Here is an 11,823-nt window from a genome sequence, read left to right on the forward strand (position 1 = left end):
GGTTCTGGCCTTTGAAAGCTAACCAAAAAAATAAATGGATATAAAATGTAAATGGATTTTACATGGGGACAGGGCTGGCTCAAGGGACTGTGGTGCACTGAGCTACCTTTTTTGCTCAGCATCCCCCCCCCCCCCCCCCCCCAATACCATAGAGCTCCTCTCCACACAAACCAGCTACCTTCTAGCCATCCAGCCAGCATAACCCTGACTCAGTCCAGGGGTTCCAGGGAGGGGGGGGGGCACATCGATTCCTACTTTCTCCTGCCCTGGTGGCTGCCTTCTTTAAAATGGTTCTGCTAAGGGTTCAAGCTGTGATACAGGAGGAAAAAAGCCCTTATATGGCAGCCTGAACTTCCTAATGGTAGTACTGCAAGACTGCCACTAATGGCCAAAGCACTGGTTCCCAAACCTGACCCTAGAAGCACCCTAGCCAGTCAGATTTTTGGGATATCCACAATGAATATTCCTTTGATCCAGCATTTGCCCACCCTCCCTACCCCATGTCCAATATCTCCATTTGGCATTCTATTTTCCCCTCCCCCCACCCCAGGCCCAACATCTCTCCTTCTCATCCTACCTCCCCTCCCCTCTGAAGTCCAACATGTCTCCATTTCTTATCCCTCCCCCCCCAGGTGTCGCTGACGGCGGTAGCATTTCACACAACACTGCCAAACACGGTCTCAAGGCCTTTCCTCTGTTGTGTTCAGCCCCTGCAACAACAGGAAGTGACATCACAGGGGTCTAAACACAGCAGAAGGAAGACCTCGAGTACCGGCAGTGGTGTGAAATGCTACTGCTGCCAGCAACCACTGGAGGGAGGCACATTTGGAGGCAGACATGGTGGGGTGGGGGGAAGAGTGGGTGCCGAGATGATTATTGCCAGACTTGGAACAGAGAGAGATACTACCTGGATGAGCAGTGAGTCAGGTTTTCAGCGCCCTTGAGGTTTTGCACCCTGAGTCAATGCCTCAACTGGTCCATACCTTAAGCCGGCCCTGTCTGGTGTGAGCTCATTAAATATCCGAGAAGGCTGGGGTCAGGTTGGGGCAGAGGAAGCTGGCTGGAAGTCTTATATGGCAGTAGTTCTCAAACGTCCTGAGGAATCACTAGCCAGTCAGGTTTTCAGGATATCCCTAATGAATATACATAAGACAGATTTGCATGCCTGAAACCTCTATTATATGCAAATTGTCTCATGCATATTCATTCATTAGGGATATCCTGAAAACTCGAATGGCTGGTGGTCCCCAGGACAGGTTTAAGAACCACTGTTTTAAGAGAAAACACTGTTATATGAGAGAGAGGGAAGGGGAGTGTAACATTTCTCTCCTAGACTATAGCTATGATGTAAGACAAACACCAGACTGTTACCAAGCCATGCACCCCAGAACTTCCTGAACTGAAATTGTATTAATCATGTCTTTCCGCAGCAGTAGAACAGATTACTGGTCTCATTGCTCTATTTCCCTTTGCTAGCACTACCGCTTTAACACTCCTCCTCTGCTTCAATGTGGTAGAAGGTGAGGGAGACTCGAAAGCAGAATTACACTCACCGATAGAACTCCTCTCTCTCTCGTTCATCCAATTCAGTGATGATGTAGGACAGCGTACGCTCAATCTTCGGAATAATCACTAGGATGCATAATGGACAAGTTAACGGGTTGTATTTCTAACACTACAGCAAGATCTCCTTTGTAACCAGCCTCTAACAAGGTATGATAGTGTAAATTTCTATGTAACTATCTGGGGGTCTTCGCCCCCTCCCCTTTCTCTCCAGTCTAGCTATTGTAATGACAGCCTGTGGTCAAGACCAGGAATCCTGGGATTATATAAAGAAAGGTGTTTCTTAATCAACTTAAAAACGAAGGAAAAAGATCAAGTATAGTCACAACGAACTGAGAAAAAAACTGAAAGGTAGGCAGGCCATGAGTAAGGTGAAGCAAGAAAACCATTATCACATACAAAAACAAAAAAACAACTTGAAAATATTTGTTTCAAAACATTTTCAACAGATATGCTTACATAAAAAGCAGATATATGTGGAATCACAAGATGGCCACCCTCATAAGGAACTAACTGTCATAAAATGGATGCCGAGAAGAACAGCCCAGTGTCACCACAGTGCTCCAACATGGACCATGTTTTGCTGGAGGGTTCCAACTGCTCCCCATGAGCATAGCTTCACTCTTCCTGGGCTAGGGTGCTGAATTTAACTGTAGAAGCTTTGAATTTGCTACATTTGTGAAATTTCTGCCAAAGTTTAAAACCAACATTTTGCAATAAATCAGTTAAGTTGTGCCGAGGTCTGCAGTTTAAGAATATTAAAGACCCATGCAGTCAAACTGTACCACATTTGAATTCAGTTATTTTGCGTGGTTACAATAGGTAATAATCAAGAGGGGAACACTTTTGGGATGAAGTTCACAAGTACTTTTATCCTATGGATTTTGCACCAGTTTTCAAAGGGAAAATGCACATATTTAATTTATGTATTTACTTGAATTTAGCTCACTCCTTTTTCAAGTAGCTTAAGTTGAAATACATTCAGGTATAATAGGTATTTCCTTGTCCCTGGAGGGCTTATATTTTTGCTGTGAAGGTTTTTGCCATGGCCACAAAGTACCTGTGGACACTTGCACCTTTTTATGCTGGTAAACAACACGCATTTCAGAGAAGTGCCCAAAACAGTACAACCAGGATATATGAAGGAAGTGATAAAAACCTTATGCCAGGACCTGTTGACAGATGAGATTTCAAAAGGAGGAGCCAGAAGAGATTGAAATTGAGAATGTGAACTGGCATCGAGAAAGCCTCTAAAGCCTACCAAGAGAACAAAGTGGAACTTCTTTTCAAGTATAATAGATGCACACACTATCAGCCAATTTTTGCGAGTGAGAGGAGTTTGCTCTACATTATCTGAATTTAAATAGCATTAAAAAGAATTAAAATCTAGGTTTTTAGCTAGGGGTTATCCGAGTTCTGCGGTGAAAAAAGCTTCTATTAGAGCACGGTTTGCTCAGCGCCCACTTCTTTTACAGGACGGGAGAAGGGAGGTAGAGGAAGATGGGTTAACGTGTGTATTGCCTTTTACTCAGACGAGTCAAAAAACGGTGCAGATCATTAAGAATCACTGGCATATTCTCCAACTATATCCTTGCTTTTCTGAATTTCCCCTTATATCCTATACTAAAGGTAAATCAATAGGTGAACGTTTAAGTAGTACACAACTTTAAGAGCTCTTGTGAAATTGTTTCACCCAGAGGTGGACAGAAGAGCTGTGGTCAGTGCCAATGGTGCTCTTCTGCTCTGATAGGTGGTATCTGGATACCACCTGCCAGAGATAAAACTATTAAAATCAATACACAGACTGATTGTAATAGTAGTGGTGTTATATATGCCATTATTTGTCCGTGTGACCTGATCTATATAGGCAGGAGTGCAAGACCCGTTAAAATTAGGCTGAACGAGCATAAATCTAGGATAACCACTCAAAATATGCAGGCTCCCCTTGTTGAGCATTGGCTTCAGAAACATCATAAGATAGAGGATATGAGGTGGAGAATTGTAGAATGTATTGAGAAGAGGAAGGAGGGTGGGTCCATAGCAAAAGTTTTAAATTTTCGGGAACAGTGGTATATTTTTTGGTTGCAAACAGTTAGTCCTAAGGGCTTAAATGCTGAGCTAGATTGGGCTTCACTGATCTAGCATAGGAGATTTGAGCTGAGAGGGCGGGCTATGTACGTAACTTTAGTACGCCGTCACCATCTTTACTGAGGTAACTTTCTGTAGAGCTGGTGCTAACAAGACTACGGGGTAAACGTTTTGAAAAAGTTAGGAATTTTCAATCTGTCTTTGGACATTAGCTAATAGCCGATGCCTAGGATGATTAGACTGTAACTGAGTTTGTTTTTTGTGTTTTAGGGGTAGGTCCTTGAGACAGTTCGCTTGCTCGAGCGAAACATGCATGTCGGACAGTAATACCCCCCCCGAGTCTGACGAACCAAATAAGATAAGTAAATCTGGTTATAAATTTATATAAAATTTAGAGAAATTCATAAAAGGAATGGTATACCTATGAAGAGGCTGATGTCTGTATATATCGGCACGTAAAGCCTGTAAGGGTGGTGGGCGGTTGACATCACTGAGGATACCAGTAAATAAGAACATATGAATGCTTTAAATATATGAATGTTTTGAAGAACAAGTGATTGACATGATGTGCATTTATTGACAAGAAATATGGAAAAATATTGACTGGTTTAAAGATTGTTGAGAATTCACACTATCATTAAGACACAAAGAGGCATATTTTCAAAGCACTTAGCCTCCCAAAGTTCCATAGAAACCTATGGAACTTAGCCTCCCAAAGTGCTTTGAAAATATGCCTCATAGGGGCTCATCTTCAAAGCACTTACAGGCCGATGCTCAGAAGTAAACGTGGGTGCTAGAAGTCATTAGCACCGGGGACTAGTGCCCAAATTTACCAGCACAGTATGCTAGAAGGGAAACACCATGGGAAATGAGTGCAGGAAAGAACAATGTAAATTACATGGTAATATAACTACTACTACTTATCATTTCTATAGCACTACTAGACGTACACAGCGCTGTACACTTGAACATGAAGAGACAGTCCCTGCTCGACAGAGCTTACAATCTAATTAGGACAGACAAACAGGACAAATAAGAGATAAGGGAATTACTAAGGTTGGGATGATAAAATAAGGGTACTGAACAAGTGAGTAAGGGTTAGGAGTTAAAAGCAGCATCACAAAGGTGGGCTTTTAGCTTAGATTTGAAGACGGCCAGAGATGGAGCTTGACGTACCAGCTCAGGAAGTCTATTCCAGGCATATGGTGCAGCAAGATAAAAGGAACGGAGTCTGGAGTTAGCAGTGGAGGAGAAGGATGCAGATAAGTGAGCTATACCCAGTGAACGGAGTTCCCGGGAAGGAGTGTAGGGAGAGATGAGAGTAGAGAGATATTGAGGAGCTACAGAGTGAATGCACTTGTAAGTCAATAAGAGGAGTTTGAACTGTATGCGGAAATGGATAGGGAGCCAGTGAAGTGACTTGAGGAGAGGACTAATATGAGCATAGCGACATTGGCGGAATATAAGTTGTGCAGCAGAATTTTGAACAGATTGAAGAGGAGAGAAATGGCTAAGTGGGAGACCTGTGAGAAGCAAGTTGCAATAGTCTAAGCGAGAGGTGATAAGAGTATGGATAAGGATTATGGTAGTGTGCTCAGAAATATAAGCAGAGAAATGCAAATGAGGTCATCTCCCTATTCTGTCCGATGCTCAGCGAACAGCGCAGCAAACAAGAGAGCCCTTACCTCTGGAAACCCTACGCCAGCTTTGCACAGGCGAGTTTTGAGTCCCCTTTCCACCTCCAGCAAGCTCCGATGGGCAAGGGGAACCCTGCACAGCATAGCTCTTCCCTGTCAATCACCCACTGATCGTCAGCAGTCTTAACAATAGCAGCAACACCAAAATGTGACACCAAAAAAAGGCAGAAACTCTCAAGCTTCCTTTCTGGGGCTAAAATGCCAACAATAAGCATGTTCTTGCAACTTCATCCTGTTGCAAAGCACAGGTTTAACCCGGCTGTGGATGAAACGTTTCATACTGAAGAGATCGTGCGTGCAGGTGTGTTAACCTGAAGGAGGATCACTCGCCGCTGAAGCCCAGACTCCCCTCGCTAACGCAACTATCATAAAGCGCCTCTGCACCGGACTTTTGCGCATATGCTGGGAATGCCCCCCTCCCCTACTTCCCAGTGCTCTACGCTAACAACATGCATAAAATTTGCATGCCATTAGCGCTGAGCATTGGGAAGTTTTATTTTGGCGCTGGAAGGAAAGTATTTTCCGGGGTGGTTTTGAACATCACTGGCGTTTTGAGCATCAGGCCATTAGACTTACAAAGTTCCATACATTACTACACAACTTTGTAAGTCTAAGTGCTTTGAGAATATGCCTCCTAGTGTCTGTCGCGCTCTTGCATATAAAGAATTGTAGCTCTGTCAGCATTTACGCTGGCAAAGAAGAGGGAACTGCAGTCAGTCATGGACATCCTGAGCAAAGGAAAAGATCTGTATATGTATAGTCTAAAGTGATACAAAATGTTTCATCTGTTCTTTTAAAAAATACTTTGAAGTTCTTTCACAACATCTTATCCAAGCACTGCCACATGGGTGTTCTCAATTCATACAACAACTATTCCAAAGGACAAACATACATAAGCACTGCCACAATGGGAAAAGACCAAAGGTCCATCAAGCCCAGCACTCTGTCTCCGAAAGTGGCCAACCCAGGCCCCAAGAACCTGGCAAAAACCCCAAATATAATAACGATCAATGGACTTTTCCTTCAGGAATCAGTCCAGACCCCCTTTAAACTCAGCAAGGCCAGCTGCCATCACTACCTTCTCTGGCAATGAGTTCCAGAGTCTAACTATGCGCTGAGTAAAGAAAAACTTTCTCCGATTTGTTTTAAACCTACCACATTCTAATTTCATCTTGTGTCCCCTGGTTCTATTACACTGTTTTGCTTTCTGAAGTCATATGCCAGCATGTAAAACATTTTTACAGAAGTAAGAAGACTTTACATAACAAAAGCATCTAATGGATTAGAGACCGATCAAAACCATTTTTTTTCCATTTTGTCTGAAACTGAACATGTGACCAAATTTTGTCAATCGGTTTTGGCTGAAATGGAAATCATAAGTGAAACTGTGCTGTACCCCTCCCTCCCAGAAGCAGCTCACCTCTGAGGCCCTCCCACTGGGGAAAAAGGCAAGGCTCCCCCCTCCCATTGACTGTGTAGCCAGACCCCCCACCCCCAGGCTTACCTTAAAACCACTGGTGATGCAGTGAGGGCAGGAGCAATCTGCGCTCACCCCTGCTCCTGCCAGAATCATTGTCAACATGGCTGCCAGGAATTCAAGCCAGGAGTCATCATGTTGAGACTGGAGCAGGCATGGATAGGTTTTGGTTCTGCCCTCCACTGCACTACCAATGGGAAGGGAGCAGGGGCTGTACCAGAGTTTCACTTTCATTCAAAAATACACTTGCATTTTTGGCTGAAACCAAAAAAGGAACAAATGAGGATTTCAGGTCGGTTTCGGTACCAAAACTGAAACCGAAATTCAGTCAGCCTCTATAATGGATTTGATGCCTTCACCAGATCTCTGTGGTGAGATGAAATAATAGTGTGGTGGGCTGTGTGCATGTACATGCTGCTACCTGAGCTTTGAAAGAATGAATTTACATACAAAAATCTTAAAATCTAACTTAGCAGTGGAAAGACTTTCTTAGGTCAGGACTCTGATCACTCACCATGTTCAATAGCATTTACACGCCTGTTTGTTATCTTTATGGCTTCATCCAATGTGACGAAGGAAGTCTATAACAAGAGTGGAAAGCACAAAATCCTCAGTGCAAAGAGAAATGGTAAGGTCCGACATACTTTATGGCTTAGAAAAAGAATAAAATCAAATGGAGAGCACAACAGGTGTAAAACACTAAACCTACAGATTAGGGCCGTTCATCAATTAAAATTTTTAATCACGGGATTAACCCATTAGTGCCCAATGTTCCCATAATAAGCCATATGGGAACATTGGGCACTAATGGGTTAAGGGTGGTTAAAATGTTTGATCGTGTGATTAATCGCGTAAACCATCCCCACTCAAGTTTCCTTCTGTTCAGTACAAAATATACACAGCAAAATTAAATTCTCAGAAGTGACATGTTTCAATTATTAAACTGAAAATCAATTACTAAACTGAAAATAAAATCATTTTTCTTACCTTTGTGGTCTGGTGATTTTATTTTTCTAATCATCTTGTTCTCTGTCTCTGTGCTCTGTTTCCAAGACTTCCTTGTCCATTCACTATATCTTTTATCTTTCTTATCACTCCCTGCCCTATATACAAGATATATCTTTCAGGTCCAACTTTCTCCCATCTTTCTGCATCCTTCTCATGTCTATCTAGTTTCCAACTCTTCCCTTTCCCTCCATCCATGGACTGCAAATCCTTCCTTCTCTTCCTTTCCCTGCCATCTATGTGCATTTCCCGTCTCTTCCTTTCTACTATCTTCTGTTCATGTCCACTATTTCTCTTCTTTTTTTCTCTATCCCCCATTTCCACATCTAGCCCTCTCTTCCCCAACCATCCAGCATTGCTCCTCTCTCTCCATCATCCATCATCGACCCATCTCTCTCTCTTTCCTCTCACCATCCAGCATCACCTCTCTGTCTCTCTCCCTCCACTGTTCAATATCACACATCTCTTCCCTCTCCTACACCATCACCATCCAACATTACTCTCTCAGTCCCGCATCTTCCATCACTCTGTCTCTCCTCCTTTCTCCACCACCACTACCAAAAAACAAAACCATCAATCCTCACTGCCCCACCCCTCTCTTTCTCTCTCTCTCTCTCCCCACTCCAACCATCTATTATTGCCTTGTCTCCCCTATATCCTGCACTGCCCCATCTTTTCCCCTCCCCACAGTGTGCACTGCCCCGTCTCACCTCATCCCCATATCCTGCGTTGCCCTGTCAATCCTCATCCTCCACATCCTGAGTTGCCCTGTCTCTTCCCCCGGCTCCCATATCCAGCTTTGCCTCATCTTGTCTCCCTGTCCTCTCCCCCTCTCATTGACTTACTCATTTTAGATGGTCTGGAGCTTGTGCGCCGATCCCTCGCTTCTCTCTTCACCATGGCTGTAGCGACCGCAAGCAAAAGACAAGCACAGGGACATTCCCTTCTGCGTGTTGCAAGCAGAGGGGACCGGTCCCTGTGCCTGTCTTTTGCTTGCGGTCGCTACAGCCACGGTGAAGAGAGAAGAGGACTGGTGCACAAGCTCCAGACCATTTGAAATTAGTAAGCCAGTGGGAGGGGAAGAGGACAGGGAGACAAGATGGGGCAAAGCAGGATTCGGGGGATGGGGAGACAGGAATGCATTAACTGCATTAAAAATTGTAACGCTAGTTAGGCATCTAGCACGTTCACCGCGTTAACGCATTAAATGTACAGCCTTAATATAGATACAACCTATATTACCTCACTTCCCTATCTAAATGTTTTGCAGGTCAATATTCAAAAGTTTTGAGTTTAATTTTGAAGTTAACAGGACAGACTCTACCAATTTATATTTACCTCTCAGCAGCTAAATTTTGTCCAGGCAATAATATATAACAAGCAAATCACTGTCAGCACAAAATTTAACCTGGATAACAAATGCAACATTTCGGTATACCTGGGGCATGGTAAAAACTTAGCCTGTCAGCTCTGACTGGATAAAGATTCCTGAATAATTTTGGTCTGACAGAATATTTAAGACAGATATCTAATAACAATCTGGAACATTCTATTTAATATCTAGATAACTTCAGGAACTTTCTGAATATAAACCTTTTAGAAGTTTACCCAGATAAAAAGATGTGAATATTAACAAGTATTAGCAATCCATGTAAAAAGTAAGTGTGAAAAAAAAAAAATCATTCCATGCCCCCCCCCCCCCCCCAAATAGGGGTACAAGTGCTGTATGAATAGCATGTGTATCTAAAAGGGAGGAAAAAGAGTGGAGTTAAGCTGCAGGGAGAAGGGAAGGGGAACAGCATGGGGGACTTCATTTTAAAAACTCCACACTTACTTTGCACTTGGTTCAAAGTAGGAGTCAGGTACCCTTGTTCTCCCACTAGTCTGAATTTTCAAAGGGATTTTCATAAGGGATTTCCCTTTGAAAATTAACTTACTTCACAATCAGTTTCAAAACTGCCCCCTTAAAAGCAAGCAGCCCATGCCTATTATCTCAGACACCCCACTCCTAGTCTGCATGCAAAGGGCAAAATTTACACACCTTTGCCTTGTACCAATACATGCAAAGAGGATCATTAAATGAATGAAAAATTAACTACATGGGAACTGAGGATCACTCTCAATTTTCCCAAGCAACACACAAAATTCAGCTGGTTTTCCCCTATAGCAGGGAAGTCAAAGAGCTTAACATAATATAGGGCAGCGCTAAGGCTGGGCTAGCTTCTCCCTACCAGATGAGGTATGAAGAGATTCAGCACACATACAGCACATGAGATGGCTCTGGGATATGACAGTTCATTTTTCTACTTCTGTTCTTTCATAAACATCAACTTCTTGCTGAAAACAAATTACTGTCAAACATAGTCCTGCCCAATAAAAACCTATAAATAATGGGTTAGCAGCTTAAAGGGGGGGAATGTATCTATCTTCCATGCACTGAAGGATTTAGGGTTAAGGAAACCCTAGGCCTGTTGGTGCTGCTGCCCTTCCCCCTTCCTAGTGGCAAAGGTCAGCCCATGTTAGTGTGTCAACAGCCTGGCTTTTGTGTTGCAACCTTCATAATACAGTGAAAGCTGCAGAGGGGGTGAAGCTGCCAGCCTGCCAAAACTCTTTCTGGTTCCATGTGGATAGGGTTACCATTTTGTGTCCTCTGAAAAAGAGGACACATGTCACGCCCCCGCCACGCCTCATGCCCTGCCCCTTCGGGTCCTCGTTCCGCCCCTATTCCCTGCCCCCCCCCGTCACATAGTCCCCTCCCCATGCTGTCACATACCCCCCCTCACTTACTATCTAGCCCTGGTGGTCTAGTAGCGTCTTCTCTTCGGGGCAGGAAAGAGCCCCCTCTTTCCTGCCCGGAGCGCTGCCTGCCCTTGCCTGCTGCATCCTCCTCGGTCTGGCTGGGGATTCAAAATGGCCACCGAGAGTTGAAGCGGCCTCGCGAGAGTCAGCTCTCGGCGGCCATTTGAAACCCCAGCCAGACCGAGAAGGATGATAGACAGGGGAGGCAGCGCTCCAGGCAGGAAAGAGGGGCTCTTTCCTGCCCCGAAGACATCACTAGACCACCAGGGAACATGGTAAGGAAGGGAGGGGACGGGAGACCAGACCCACGGCGCCGATCACCCGCCCACAAGCGCACCACACGTACGCGCCTGCCCGCACCTGCGCCCACTTTTGTCCAGAAATCCGGACAAACGTGGGTGCAGGCAAAATCCGCCGGACGCCCTGGACATGCCCTCAAAAAGAGGACATGTCCGGGGAAATCCGGACGAATGGTAACCCTACATGTGGGCCACTACAGTTGTAAAACTTTCTCTCTATCTACTACTACTACTAATAATAATTTCTATAGTGCTACCAGACGGACGCAGCGATGTACACATTATATACAGGTACTTTCTCTGTCCCTGAGGGGTTCACAATCTTTTTTTTTCTCATTTTAAATGCTAGTTTAGAGCACACTATCTGCCAGTAGCATGCACTAAAATATTTCATTGGCAAATAGCACGCATGCACAAAAAAAAAAAGAAAGAAAGAAAGAATAAATAAATAAATAGAGAGACTGTGGTATGTTATGGTCCAGATCGACCACAACAGTTTGCAATCCTTGAAACTTGGCTGCTCCAGACAGTGGTACAGGTCTGGTAGGCCCTGAGTCAATTCCAGGACTGCTCCCAGGCAAGTTTTAGAACAGAATACATTTTACCATAGAAGCCTTTCCCAGTCCTCTGGCGCCACCTACCTGCAGTGAGGCCAGCTCACAGCAGCTCAACAGCTTTCGAATAGTTCCTCTTTAGTTTTGCCAACTGTTCGCCCCCTCGAGCTAGACCAGTCAGCTCATAACCTGAAAAAGCAGACAGATTTCACTCAGGTCACTGGGTTCCCCTGAGTTACTCTACATAACAGCTCAGAAACCCAAACAAAAATCTCAGAATTGAAACTTACTGTCTCCTCCTTCTTGGTAGTGTTCAAACACGGGCAACGTGACACCTAAAA

General features: G+C 44.2%; 1 protein-coding gene across 1 annotated transcript in view; it reads right to left on the reverse strand.

The window, feature by feature from the left end:
• Positions 1–11,823, reverse strand: part of ATP6V1D (ATPase H+ transporting V1 subunit D) — a 53,388-nt gene that overhangs the window by 2,210 nt on the left and 39,355 nt on the right. The window contains 5 exon segments of the mRNA XM_030213950.1: positions 1,554–1,632; positions 7,340–7,406; positions 11,570–11,588; positions 11,590–11,671; positions 11,773–11,817. Of these exon segments, the coding sequence (XP_030069810.1) occupies positions 1,554–1,632; positions 7,340–7,406; positions 11,570–11,588; positions 11,590–11,671; positions 11,773–11,817 (292 nt within the window).

This window comes from Microcaecilia unicolor, chromosome 9, assembly GCF_901765095.1.
Source record: "Microcaecilia unicolor chromosome 9, aMicUni1.1, whole genome shotgun sequence".
Taxonomy (NCBI): Eukaryota; Metazoa; Chordata; class Amphibia; order Gymnophiona; family Siphonopidae; genus Microcaecilia; species Microcaecilia unicolor.